At 42.4% G+C, this 14,561-nt stretch overlaps 2 protein-coding genes across 9 annotated transcripts in view; one reads left to right on the top strand and one right to left on the bottom strand.

Moving 5' to 3' along the window:
* LOC116049915 (V-set domain-containing T-cell activation inhibitor 1-like) overlaps positions 1–14,561 on the top strand; it is a 46,555-nt gene that overhangs the window by 9,364 nt on the left and 22,630 nt on the right. For 2 of the 6 annotated variants that reach the window (XM_036000468.1, XM_036000467.1), the window contains exons 2-3: positions 7,443–7,790; positions 7,909–8,001. In XM_036000468.1, the coding sequence (XP_035856361.1) occupies positions 7,443–7,790; positions 7,909–8,001 (441 nt within the window). Of the gene's footprint in view, positions 1–7,442; positions 7,791–7,908; positions 8,002–8,151; positions 8,522–14,561 lie in introns of those variants that run through there. The other 4 variants (XM_036000471.1, XM_031299960.2, XM_036000470.1 and 1 more) reach the window with 3 other exon arrangements.
* LOC118494862 (myelin-oligodendrocyte glycoprotein-like) overlaps positions 8,722–14,561 on the bottom strand; it is a 48,680-nt gene continuing 42,840 nt past the window's right edge. The window contains exons 2-5 of one of the 3 annotated variants that reach the window (XM_036000479.1): positions 14,162–14,471; positions 13,270–13,341; positions 11,410–11,538; positions 8,722–8,898 (exon numbers count right to left, since the gene is read on the bottom strand). In XM_036000479.1, coding sequence (XP_035856372.1) covers positions 8,747–8,898; positions 11,410–11,538; positions 13,270–13,341; positions 14,162–14,420 — 612 coding nt within the window. In that variant the 5' untranslated portion in view covers positions 14,421–14,471 and the 3' untranslated portion in view covers positions 8,722–8,746. The remainder of the gene's footprint in view (positions 8,899–11,409; positions 11,539–13,269; positions 13,342–14,161; positions 14,472–14,561) is intronic. The other 2 variants (XM_036000476.1, XM_036000477.1) reach the window with 2 other exon arrangements.

The following is a 14,561-nucleotide window of genomic DNA, read 5'->3' as shown; positions in this document are numbered from 1 at the left end:
AAGGTGCCAATTCCATCGTGCTCATGGCAGTGTGTGATGCAAGATATCGTTTCACCATGGTGGATATTTGTGCTTTCGACCGTGAGAGTGACGGGGGGATTTTCCAAAGCAGCGAGTTTGGCGCTGGTCTTTTGCAGAACACCCTTCACCTGCCACAGCCTGCACAATTGCCAGGGACCAACACCAACCTGCCCCATGTGTTCCTGGGAGATGCTGCTTTCCCTCTTAATGTGAACATGATGCGACCATATCCAGGTATTTAACTGAAACATACTGTTTACATGTAATAATCATTTAATTGATTTAACACATTGATATTTGGGTTCAGTTCACTGTAATTGAAAATTCATTATTTTCAACGTCAATCTGGATGATGCCAGGAAAGTATACAACTACCGCCACTCAAGGGCCCGCAGAGTCATTGAAAACAGCTTTGGCATCTTGGCTGCACGCTGGAGGATTTTCCAGAAGCCCATGGAGTTCTCCCCGGACAAAGTTGTAGATGTTATGAAGGCATGTGTTGCACTTCACAACATGCTGACACACAAAGATGCTGCGCAGGCTCCAACTTGCAGATACATCCCGTCTAACTATGCAGATTCTGCATCACCATCAGGTGATCTACAGCCAGGTGAATGGAGGAGGGTTGTTGCAGAGGACACTAACCTGAGACCTGTAGCCAGAATGTCTACCGCACGTGCATCCCGTGCTGCAAGTGCAGTGAGGGAGGACCTCAAGACATTCTTTCTGACAGAGCAAGGACTTGTTCCCTGGCAGGAAACAGTCATCCGTAGAGGTTGCCTGAACTGATCCAATCTTGTGTTGTGTGTACTGTATTACTTTTTTAATAAACAGTAGTTATACTAATACTGGTACCCTTGTCTTTAATTTAATTTCTTACAAATCATTGTTATTATATAAGTTAAGATTCATTTCTTGATGCTACATAATCACATTTTCCAGAGTAGTGAATAGTGTCTTAATGTGCGCCAGGATGTCTATTATTCTACAACAACTGCACACAATTCTTCTTAACATACACGTACACCGTATATCTACCTATCTACAGCTCACATATACCCATGCATACACAGGCACAGATGCATACATACATACATACATACACACTTTTTTCTATCTATAGTAAATCAAATAATAACACATCCATACTAGACTTAGAATATAGATCCAGGAACCATACAGTCAGTATACAATACAATCACCTCGAGTCCTTTTCGTATCCATTCAATATATTCATTTTAAATAGTCTCTTGAAATTGCTCCTTGTTGTACATGATTTCATCTCTTCACTGCAGCTGTTCCATACATTAACTCCTTTGGTTGTGATGCAGTGATATTTAGCATTTGTTCTTATAAGTTTCTTTTTAAATACAAATGTTCCTCTTAAGTTATGTTTGCTCTCTCTCTCATTTGAAACAACCCTTGGATACTGTTCGATAGCTGTTGATTAGTTACTTTGTACATAATTTGTGCAGTTTTAAAGTCAACAATATCTCTACATTTTAGTGCTTTTAATTTGATAAAAAGTGGATTAGTTGATGCTCTATAAGTAACCCTATAAGTGGTTTTATTTACAAGTCTAAAGCTCTCTTTTGAAGAATAAAAATAGGTTCAATGTTCGTTTTGTAAGTGTTTCCCCACACTTCCAAACAGTAAGTCATGTATGGCAGTATGAAGGAGCAATACAATGTATACAATGAGCGTTGATTTAATAGGTAATTGGTTTTATACAGTATGGCAATTGATTTGGATATTTTAGCCTTAATATAGTGTATATGTGGCTATCACCTGTACTCAGGTCAGCCGTCAACATTCCAGACTGTATATGGCAGCAGTGAATAGTGATTTAATGTGCGCCAGGATGTCTATTATTCTACAACAATTGCACACACTATCACCTGTACTCAATTATATGAACATGCTCAAAACATTAATTTCATTCAAAAAACTGTACACTGTGTGTGTGTGTGTGTGTGTGTTATTGGAATGGTGATATAAAAAGTTGCCTGTCGTTGGAGAATCACCCAAGAGTGTATGGCTTAATAACTCAATAATAATCTGTTTTGTAACGTAATGCTGTATTGAGCATTACGCCAAGTCATTTCATTCATCTTTGACCACAGAAGTGCAGACAGAACTTATGTAAAACCAAGGTTTATTAACAGAATATACAAAAAATAAAATACACACAATAAAGTAGGAAATATAAAGAAAGAATGCTTATAAAATGTGCTAAAGTTGTAAGAAAAATAGGCTAAAAGGTATAGCAGTAGTGTTAAGTGCTGACTTCGGGTCACATTGACCCGTTTAAAATTTTTGGTTTATATCAGAAAATATGGGACGTAGAAATAAGCGCTGAAAATGTGTAGAAGAAAAATTTAAAAAAATTAAAACGTTGGAAAAAGCAAAAACAAATTGTGAAAAAAAGGCGTCAAAAATGTCAGAAAAAAAAGTGTTTTTTTCAAGGTTGAAGGGAAGACAACACAAGGGTTCATCGCGGGTGCTGCTGGGTGTGCTCAAACAACAACTGGTACAGTTTCATTTTCAGTCGATCATGCACCTGGGGATCGACATGCTCCATCATGTCCTGAAGGACTTTGAAAAAGCCATCCGCGGGAGGAGACGCCGCAAGCCGTAAACACTTCTGGCGCTCATCGAATTCAGCCCATACAGCCTCCCTGTGCTCCTTGAGCTGTGCCAGATGTGCCGCCACAACATCATCTTGTGCCATCCGTCTCTTCCTCCTTGTCGGGGTAGCAGAGAGAGGTGATGTGGATGCCACGGCTGTAGGAACAGCAAGGATGATAGGGGAAACTGGGATGGCGAGGGGTGGTGGGGTCGACCGGCGCGGTGAGGAGGACCTCATTGATTCGGAAGAATCTGTGCCGCAGGCTTGCGACTCTGATGGACCACACAGTGTAGATGCTGGCCCGCACATCTGTGAATCCTCCGCTGGGCTGCTGCACGTCTGTGAAGCCTCCGCTGGGCTGCCCATCTGATGTAAAAACAACAACGTTAATATATAGGCCGGTTTACATCAGGTTTAACAAACCTCAATTTTTTATGTCAGGCTATTCAAACTTGAGACTCTAGTAAAATAATAATAATAATAATTCCGACAGGATGATGCAGATTTAAACACCAGCTGATCAAATTGCAACCAGCGCAACGGACACCAGATGGAAAGACACCAGCTGATTGAACCAAGAATAATGAAAACAAACTTGTGTTCTGCTTACCTCAACATTTGTTTCTGTCGGCCTGTGTTTTACAAAAGTGTACAACCATGACAGTTCCTCCAGGATTGGTGCAGGTCTGTGTCCTCCTGCTGCACCGCTTCTTGCAGCTGCTTGCGACCTTTTTTTTGCCTTCACAAATCGGTGGCGGAGGTTCTTCCAGATTTTCTGGCATTCATGGCAGTTTCTCCCCATGAATTCTGGCACCTCTGTGTATCTCTGTGCTCCTTGTTTGATTGTAGAGATGCCTGTAGAGGCGCACTTGCTCGGAAAGCTTTCCTTCGAACACATCCATGCTTCATGTTTCCACTTCGTCGCGCGCTGCTGAAAAAAAAAAGAGTGGTGCGCGACCTCTGCTCGCGCGCTATAAATCGGACGCGCCAGCAGGATATGACGTCATTTTGACGTCACGATGGTGCGCGCCACCTTGGATGCGTCCAGTATAATTCTCGCTTTACAAACTGGCTGCTCTACTCCATTTTCACTCTATTAGGACCAATAGGTTGTATGCATGAAAACTAACTTCTCTCCTGGACTTGATTAATATGAAGATTCTTGTAGCTATTTTGCTGTTTTCCAAAACTACTTTGGGTGAGTTTCCATAGTTTAGGCTACTACTTCTTATGAGTCTGCTTGTTATTGACAATAATTGATAACCATCATTATTGCAACATGGCATTTAGCAGTGGAGTAGCAGGTCAACAGCAGATGCCACTTAGAAGATATATGATCTGAAAGCTGGGAACCTGAAGATTAATTTGATTAATTTGCTCAGCACTGTGCATCAACAACTTTAACATTTTGGAGCTCTCAAATCTCAAGAATGGCATTTTTCAGCAATAGGATGACAAGCACTTCAGTTGTGTAAACTGCTCAGAAACCCTCTCACTGTCAGTATACCTAAAGGAAAAGCAGAGCTCCTCTAAATGCCCTCGGCCTCTAGCTTGTGTTTGTAAAGTTTCATGAGGCTGTGACCCTAAATAATGTCTCTGTCTATATAATGCCCTGTTGTTTGTCAGTTTATGACTTTACTCTTTTATACAGATTGGTGTGTATGTAAGGGTTAATACCCGACGAGGTGTCCATTGTCAGATATTAATGGATGACGGCGAGGCGTCTCGCCTCCGCAGTCAGTCCAGGGGTGAAGTAGCTTGTGTGTTAGCGCCATCCTGTGGTGTTAAGAGGACGAGTTGGAAATAACAGATCCACATTTCCTTTTTGATTTAACTAATGCAGTGCCCGTTGAAAATGTGCCTGTTTGGAACGGTATTATTGCTGGCCTGTGGTATTGCTGCTTGTAGAACTCATCAAAACCAAATTGTACCCCAAAGTTACTTACAGAAGGACCCCAAACCACTTCAAATTCAACTCCCCTGTATACCCTACTACTAACTTACTGATTTAGCTGACAGAGAATGTTGCAGATTCAGAATGTAATCACAAAATATCACAATGAAAATGTGGAGAAATCAGACATTAGTACCATGGACTCATGGCAGTGTGCTACCCACCCGGCCCGTTATGAGAGCTAAACAGCACATATCTGCGTTCATCAACCACCAGAACCTGTGTGTGTGTGTGTGTGTGTGTGTAGAGATGGTGTTGTCTCATGTCATATGATCGTTAACGAATTAAACATTTCAGCAGAGGTGTTCATTTCCGTACAGGTTTAGTGGCTTGACCGTTAACGGTGAAGTAGGGGATTTGATTCGTGGGGGCATTTTGGCGACAGTAATGTTATTAGTTAGCAGTAGACTTAATTAACCCAGGGTCACCCGTTCCAAGCAGGATCAACAAGCCCTCACTCTGCTCCAAACAGCTACAACGTGGGTAGACATCAATGGCACCCTGTGCTACGCCACACCGCTGCTCTGCCGTACCCCGGAAATAACTCTTCACGCTCCCAAAGAAGCTGTACTGCCTAGTCTTCGCAGCACAGAATGCAGACTCGCCAGAGACCCTAAGAACGAGATACGGAAGTTAGAACAGGCCGGATATGTGGCTAAGATCTCTTCCGACCAAGCCGACCAATCCACCAGGTCCTGGGTTATTCCCCACCAAATAGTCCATCATAACGGCAAGGACAGGATCGTTTTTAACTGCTCATACCAATACCAAGGACAGTCGCTGAACGAATTACTCCTGCCCGGACCTACCTTAGGACCATCGATGCTTGGTGTTCTTCTCAGGTTCCGGCAGCACTCGGTTGCAGTGAGCGGAGACATAAAGAGTATGTTCCACCAGATCCGCCTGCTGCCCACCGACCAGCCACTGCTGCGGTTCCTTTGGAGAGATATGAAGAGGGAGCAAGAGCTAACCATTTACGAGTGGCAGGTGTTGCCTTTCGGAACAACCTGCAGTCCATGTTGCGCAATCTATGCACTGCAGCGTCACATCCAGGACTACGGAGAGCAAGCTTTACCGAAAGACGCAGTACAACAGTCATTCTATGTTGACAACTTCCTACACAGCACCTGCAACGTAGAAGAAGCCAAAGACCTAGTTGACAACCTGCGGAAGTTACTCTACGATGGTGGTTTCGAGATAAGGCAATGGGCGGTGGGACCTGGGAGAGAGAAGTCAAGTCAGTTAAGACAGCTTTGAAGGTCAGCCTCAAAGAGCAGTCTGTGCCGGAGACTGTGTTGCGGACGGTACTCACTGAAGTTGAGGGCATTATGAATGCGAAACCTTTAGGCTACGTGTCGGCTGATGTTGCTGACCCGGATCCCATTAAGCCTAACATCCTGCTTATGGGACGCAGAGATGCATCACTTCCACAAGCTCTGTACGATCCCCACAATCTGCTGGGGAAGCGACGATGGAGACACAGTCAGGTGCTGGCTGACAACTTCTGGTCTGCGTTCGTCCGCAACTACCTGCCCAGTCTACAAGAGAGGCAGAAGTGGAGGACGGACACCAAAGAGCTTACTAATGGACAAGTGGTACTGATTGTGGATCCCCAACTCTCACGTGCTCTTTGGCCTGTTGGCACGGTCACAGAGACGGTTTATATCACGCTTTGTGTGTGCTTGGAGTGTTTATATGTTAAAGTTCACTTCTATAATATAATGTAGGAGGTTATTGTGAAGTGAATCTCAGTTGCTGTGCTCTGTATGCTATGTGCATTTAATCACCTCGTGATTAAACCGGAGTCAAGTCCATATCTGCCGCCTCAACCAGTGAAATTGTGGGAGGTCACACCCCTCCGCTACAGTGAGTCTGATGAAAAGTGCTGTGTCTGCCTGGTTCAACTCTGAGATTCTCTCGCACTGCACAGCGCTGTGAAGGAATAAATTCGGGAATTGCTGTTTGTTAATTCAAAGTTAAAGACAGTCCAAAGTTGTGCTACTTTGCACATTTTGTCTGAGGTGTATTTCACATTTTAGCTGCCAAAGCTCCGCTGCTTTCTTCGACCCTCTCTGTGTCTGGTCCTGCGTTGTGTGCAGTGTGAGGGGGGCAGTGGCCAGCGGCTAGAGCGGCAAAAGCCAATGTATGCTTCTTTTACCTATATATTTAATGATATATTTTGCATTTCTAATCCAAACAACGTCAAACTTGGCACTGCACTTCCTCGTGCCCGTAGCAAGACACCTGTCAAGTTTGAAATCCATTGGACTAACGGTTCAAGAGATATGCGCATAACACACACACACACACACACACACACACACACACACACACACACACACACACACACAGACATTCCTGCAATTTATAGATAGATAGATAGATAGATAGATAGATAGATAGATGTAGCGCATTCATTTAGAACAGTAAACAGTCAGTTTCACCGGAACTCCTTTAGTAGGTGTCCTACATCACTTTTGTATGGACACCCTGCAGCCAATCAGAATCGAGTATTCACCCAGACCATGGTATAAAAATGAATAACCATAACTGCAGACTCTCAAAATCAGATCTTTTAGATCACTTCTTAAAACCTATTTTTATAGACTATATGTGGACTATAGGCTTTCATGTGATGTCTCTTTTTATTGCTCTTTATTTTAACTCATTTTATTCAACTTGACATATCAAACTGTCCCAGTTGATCCATTAAATATATTGCTGAGGTGGAGCAGCACATTCTTCATTTTAGGAATAGTTGGAGAACTGACTTTAAACCATCAACTCTGGTCCTTCAGAGGTGTTAAAGCTGTGTGAATGTTATGTCTGTTTCTCCAGGAGAGCATCATCTCACCTGCCCTCAGACGATAGAGGCAGCAGAAGGGGAAGACGTCAATATACAGTGTGGTCTGGACCCCCCCGTCAACTTGTCTGACTACACGCTGGATGTGGCGAGAGAGAGAGATGACCATGGTAACTATGATGATGTCTACTCTTACCGACGGGGAAAGGATCACCTGGATGACCAGATGGGTCGATACAGAGGCAGAACAACTCTCAACCATGAAGACCTGATCAGAGGAAACGTGACGCTGAAGATCTCCTCAGTAAATCTTTCCGACAGTGGAAATTACATAGTCTTTCTCAAAAAGCTGCAAGCCCCTTCTGTTATTAACATCACTGTTGGTAAGCATGCTGAGTTTATTAGTTTCATTCAGATAGGATTCTCAGAATTGGGGATATCCTGATGAAGTTTGTTCCTGATTTGAGAACATTTTTGTCTTGTTTTTTCTTTTTAAAACAGTTTCCAAAGACCAAGCGAACAGGACAAAGAGAAATGATTCCAGCACATCTGGACCTCCAGTGGAAGAAGAGACCGAGTCAGACCATCGGGGGGGTAAATGTCTTCTAATAGTCCTCCAGAGAACTGAAGGGTCCTGACTCAGGCTGGTTAGTGTGTGAGTTATGGTTAGGGTTAGGGTTAGGTGTGTATCTTCTTAAAGCTGCCCTTCTTCTAAACTCAACATCTTCTCTGATATTCTTCCAGATGGTGAGAACAGGAAGACTGCCCGTGCTGTTATCCTTCCCTCTGTTCTCCTCCTCTGGATTCTCCTGGTTCTGGTTCTGCTTCTGATGAGAGGAAGGAAGGAGAAAAATCCAGAGACCGCAGCGAACAGATATGAAGAGAAAAACCTGAACATGGAAGCAGCAAAAGCAGATGAAGACCTGGAGAGAGCTGCAGGAAATCTCATCTGAGAGCTTTAGTGAAGGTCGGCCATCAAACGATATGGACAATCATTTTACAAATTTTACACAAATATTGATTTAAACATATTTGTTTTTACTTGTCATTTAGTTACCAGACGGATATGACTCCTTTTAGTACCCGGGGTATTCCTGCATGTGTACACCTTGACCCCGGTTAGATCACCTAGAAGCTTTGTCCGTTATTTTTACCATCTGTGACATTAACCTCACTGTGAGTTGGGACTCTTAAAGTAATATCAGGGACATAATGAAAGCTGCTTTCTATCATTTAACAACATTCAAAGTAACATGAATCTCCAACTGGTATATGTGCCTTCATCTGAACCTGGTTCAGACTGCTTTATTACTTTATCTCTTTAATATCTGGGGTTGAATCAGGCCGTCAGGGGAAATATTCCAGAGACCAGAGCGCTGTGTTGTGCAGCGCTGTGTGGGTCTCCGTCCTCCTCTGTCGTCGGGGGCCTCAGGTATCTCACTGATAAGTTGTTGGACCTCGTCTCTGCTGCTTTCGTCTTCTTACAAATCCCTGAGAACATGGAAACCACTTTGTGACACACTACATCTAAACAGTTCAGGAAGGTTTGTGTGTACTGCTAACAAGTAGAGACCAGGGTTTCTGCAGCTTTCAACAAGTCAAATTTAAGACTTTTTAAGACCTTTAATCAATGAAATTTAACACCTATATCACGACATTAAAGAACAACGAAATGCAGAGTCACAAAAAGTATTTGCAAAGTAAATAAATCTATTCAAACTGAATAAAAGAGACACAGACAGTAACTATAATCTGTACATATACAGCAAATTATATTTGGACTATCAGAAGAAAGAACTACAACACAACAGAATCGCTCTGAATGAAATGAAATTCAATGCCAACTTCGTACCCATTCCGACAGAAGTATGAGGGGAAAATGTCAAATCTGTATACATTTTAAACCCTAGAAAATAATTATGTACAAGTAGGCTACTTGAATTAAATAAAACATTTTATTTAAATGATCAGTCATATTTAATACAATGTATTGGATCATAATATAATCCAGTAAAATAAGATATATTACACTGCATAATGAGCGTGTTTACTTTTGGTACTTAAGTATATAATACTTTTGTACTATTACTTAAGGAAGTTGTTGAATGCAGGACTTGTAACTGACCAAGTAACTTGTAACTCTACAACACTGTTTTTTTCCACTTTTACTGCAATACATGATGTGAGTAAGTCTTCCACCTCTGGAAATCACCGACAACAGTCGTGCATGAATACCTGCAGCAGTGTGTCAGCGTTTTGCAGCTCTGCTACAGTAGCAGATAACCTTTAACGTTACCTGCCGGTCACATGGTCTCTAACAGACCGCTCACAGTGAAGTCCTGCACGGATCAACAGATGTTAGAGTCCGGCGGCTGCTCGCTCCGTTTGTTATAAGACGCACACCGAGCAGATTAATGCGCTCACAGAGCCAATCTTTGCAGATAATAAGCCGTTAGCCTGTTAGCTTGAGCTTTGTGCCATCATGGCACTGAGCGGCCAGCCAGGCACCGACACATTCCACACATCCTCCGCTCAGTGTAACCGCTAACCCTCCGGTACCGGTCAGAGAGGCGTGTTTACTTTGTGTCTCGGTCGTCCAGTACGTCCAGCGACAGGCTCCGGTCAGTTTTTAATTAGCCTACATTAGTAACAGTTCATTTTGTTATGGTATGAACTTTATCATAGGAAAGGCAAAAAAAAAAATACAAGACCTTAAACCAAAACTGAGACGGCTACTGCACGTCAACCGTCAACGAGTGAACTCAAAGCAGTCACCTGATTTTCGCGTAGTTTAAAGTGACAAATCGTATCACCGTATTTTGATGTCAAAATGCGTATCTACTACGCAAAATGCGTACAGGTTGGCAGGTCTACATCCTGTTCCCTGTTCAGCTCGCTACTTCAGGCTGCGGCCGACAGTAACGTTACACATCGCGGATCAAATTGTTCGTAAAAGTCGTTATATTGTTTTGGGGGACAAGGACATGGCTGGATAGCTAGCGTTAGCTTTTCTGGCTCGTAGCTAAGATGAAAGGTTCTACGAGCTGAGCGGACTATAAATATCTCCCGTTGCTAAGGGTGGCAAGTCGTATCTAAGGTCCTTCCTATTTCCTGGAGGAGTGAACAACGTTTGCGTTGCATAAGAATCTTAAGGGATGGGAACGATTGTTCCAGGTATTAGTCAAACCGTCAGGCGTAACCAGGGAAAGTTATTGTTTGGAAAAACTTTAGATTTCGATTGTAAAACAAATTAAAATATAAATGTGCGTTTTAAAAATGTTACTTTTTAGATTTATTTATTTTGATTAGGACAATGCACATTAATCAACATTTCTGTAAATGCGCCAGTGTTAGCCAGTCGGCTAATTTTCAACTGTAGTCCCATAGACGGTATATAAGAATGGACCAACAGATCCCGTTGCTCTGGACGGAGTTAACACAGCCTTTTAATTCTGAGGCTAGTCATGCTTTAAGTTGTGCTTGATTTTATTTTGGCTAAAATGTCGTTGCCTCTAAGCTGTATTATGCCATTTTATTTTATTTACACAAGCCATCGACATCAATCCATTTTGAACTTATTCTTTTTTCTGTTGGATTTAGATGAGGCATGTTTTATTTTGAGACATATGACCCATTTTGAGGTTATCATGTTGTTCTAAGGAGCCTATTGATACTGTTTTCTTATAATAAAGAGCACAAAAGAAATACCTGTTATGTCCTCCATAGTAGAACTTTATGTAGGCCTACACATTTAGGAACAGATATTGGGTTCTGCCCAAAGTCAAGCAACGTAAAAGTAACATAAAAGTAACGAGTAACGTAAAAAGTTACTTTCCACAGGGGGTAACTAAGTAAAGTACCGGATTACTTTTTTTAAGGAGTAACGAGTAACGAGCAAACACTACTTTTTAAAAGTAACTTCCCCAACACTGTTAAGGAGTAAATGTACCGAGTTACTTTCCCCACTGATAATAAAATGCTGTAAAGCAGTTTGTAACTTATGGATGACTCCACGTTTCACCAGGAGAAGAACAACACCAACACCACCAGCACCAGCAGCAGCAGCAGCAGCAGCAGCAGCACAGACACTGGCCAGCACTATTTTCCAGACAGATTCCTCCTTTGCAGAGCCTGAAGAAATATCAGACAGAGTTGAGTTTAGAAGGACAGTTTCAAAAGGTGATCCAGGGTTTATCAACATACACATTCACTGTCACATAGTCTCCCTGCCAGTGTTGGGAGTAATGCGTTACAAAAGGAACGAAATAACAGTAATGTATTCATTTTTACTGTAACGCAGTAATATAACGCATTACTAATGACATTTCGGTAATATTATACCCGTTACAATCTCAGTAACGCGAGTTACGACGCATTTTAACGCAACATTTAGTGGCTTTTTTTTTTTTTTTTTTTTAAGAATTCACCAACACCGGAAGCATTTCTTCACAGGAAGAAAAAAAGTCTGTGAGTATTATTTCCTGTTGCTGTATTCAATGGTTGAGATGACTGCAGAGACAGATACATTTGCGAGATGGACATTATTTTCAGGAGTTTTACGCTGCATTGAAGCGAGCCGTCCCGTCACTGTTCCCGTGGTCAGAGCCAGAACCAGAGACGGTACGGACAACATCTGTGTCCCAACAGGTGACGGTACGGACAACATCTGTGTCCCAACAGGTGACGGTACGGACAACATCTGTGTCCCAACAGGTGACGGTACGTCAACGCGGACAGCAGTGTGTCCGAGCTGCTCACAGATAGAAACATGTCGAGAATTAAAGCTTAGTCTTGCTACACGTAAATATCATTGCATTTTATCAGCAGTGGAAAGTAACTATGCTGTACTACAATACAACTGTAAGGTACTTTTAATGGAGTATTTTCATTTTCTCCTACTTGCCTATTGTACGTTTTACTTCTGTTTTTATAGCTTTAGTTACTTTGCATATTCATATTACTTATACTAAATATTATGAATAATCTATGATGTATTAAAGTGGATAAAGAGGAGACTTTATTGATCCGGAGGTGAAATTCACAAGCTAGCTGCCAAGTCAAACTTCCGCTGTTATTGAGGCTGAGGTCTTTGAATGCCGTCGTTACCCTACTTCCTCAAAATATAAAACCAGTTAAAACCAATTTTCTTTAATGAAATAACTCGTGAAGTTTCCCGTTTTAATACAGGTGCATGACTCACTTGTCGGGTAAGCAGGAGAGCAAATTAATTTTCTTTTGACAGACTAAATGGCAACAAAAAAAAATAATGGATTGAAGCACAAGTCTGAAACAATCCTATTCAACCACCACTGGAATCTTAGTCCGTGAATAGAATAATATCAATGTTAGTTTAGACTACTTTATCTGAAACTGGGCAGGAATATAACAGTTAAACAGCATGAATAGACATGCAAAAAAAAAAAGAAGCTGCGCAAACAAAAATGGGGTGTGACGCGTTTCTACGAGACAGGTTTTCTCCGATCGCGGCCTATGGTCGCGGTGAACCCCCCATGGAGGAAACGCGCCCAGTGAGACAGAGCCGGTTAGACCAGCACCTTGTAACCATGGTTAGAAGTAAACAGAGTTGAATCCGACCGGGCAGACTGAAAAATGTTTCTGGTTCATTACAAACCTGTGGCAGGCCGACCTAGACTGTTGGTCACTAATGGAAACCACATCAGAAGAAATCAGTACCAAAAACACTGTAGCAGGACGTCCTGTGTGCACATCGTGATGTTGATGCTACAACGATGTACCGTGCAGCTCTAACGCAGCGTTGAAGTTTAGAATTCCGATGTCAACGTTATGCATGAATTTAAAACTATTGGGTACAGACTTATAGACAACTGTTCAGACATTTACCAGGATTGGTAGCCGGAGGTCTAGTTGTGGTTGGACCATTTCTCTTCGTCTCGCTCACTGGGCCTTTGGGTACTGTAAAAAAAATTAAAAATAAAATAAATACAGTTCTCAGTACCAAAATGTGTTCCAGTAGTCAAAGCTGGCTGTGTGCTTTACTCTGCCTGTGCCCGTTATCTAAACTGGACAGTTTAAAGGTGCTCTAAGTGATGTTGGGTAATGTTACTTCTTGTTGACGTTTGAAGTATTGTCAAACAAAACGGAGGCTAGCTCGCCCCTCCCTCCTCCCTTCCGTAAGCGCATTGTGGAAGTAGCATACGTGCTAACGCTGCTGTGGTGATGGCTCAACCAGCTCCTTCTTGTCGGTTATTGGCTGGAACACTGTTTGTTATGTTTGGTGGTGCAGGTTGGCCAGTTTGTTTTTGTTGCTGTTTGTGGAGCCTGGGCTGTCTACAGAGACCGCGTTTTTTTACAGTGTGTTCAGGGGACAGGCAGCTAGCAGATAGTGAGGAGATGTTTTTTACAGTGTGTTCAGGGGACAGACAGCTAGCGGATAGTGAGGAGATGTTTGCTGTATGTGACAAAAACATATTGTATCCTATTTAACTCAGCATGCTTACCAACAATGATGGAAGTGATCAAACTGGCTTTCAGGTCTGGGACTGGTCTGGGTAGAAGAAACCATTTAACTCAGCATGCATTCTTCTTCCCTTTCTTATAGCCCTTCTTCCCTTTCTTCTACCTTCTTCCCTTTCTTCTAATCTAGCCCTTCATCCCTTTCCCTAAGTGGCTATGCCACTTGTCAGGCCGCCATTGTAAATAAGAACCTGTTCTTAATGACTTGCCTGTAAAAAATAAAGGTGAAATAAAAAGAAAAAATGTAAAGCATGCTTACCAACAGTGATGGAAGTGATAGAACTGGCTTCCAGGTCTGGGACGTAGACTTTGTACTCTCCACTATCAGATAGATTTACTGAGGAGATCTTCAGCGTGACGATGCCTCTGATCAGGTCTTCATGGTTGAGAGTTGTTCTGCCTCTGTATCGATCCATCTGGTCATCCAGGTGATCCTTTCCCCGTCGATAAGAGTAGACATCATCATAGCTGCCGAGGGTCGACGGGGGGGTCCAGACGACCCTGTAGAGTGACATCATGAACTTCTTCTGCCTCAACTGTCTGATTCAGGTCAGAGTGAAGAAACCCTCCTGGGAAGAAATGACAAGAGGTGAGTTTTTTTTTTTTAATTCAGTGCTGCAACTATTCTCTCCTTTCAGACTAGTGGAAAGAAACCATTG

This window comes from Sander lucioperca, chromosome 4 (genome assembly GCF_008315115.2).
Source record: "Sander lucioperca isolate FBNREF2018 chromosome 4, SLUC_FBN_1.2, whole genome shotgun sequence".
In the NCBI taxonomy this organism is placed as follows: domain Eukaryota; kingdom Metazoa; phylum Chordata; class Actinopteri; order Perciformes; family Percidae; genus Sander; species Sander lucioperca.
Note: the sequence above shows the minus strand (reverse complement) of the source record. Positions and strands in the feature narration are given on the sequence as shown.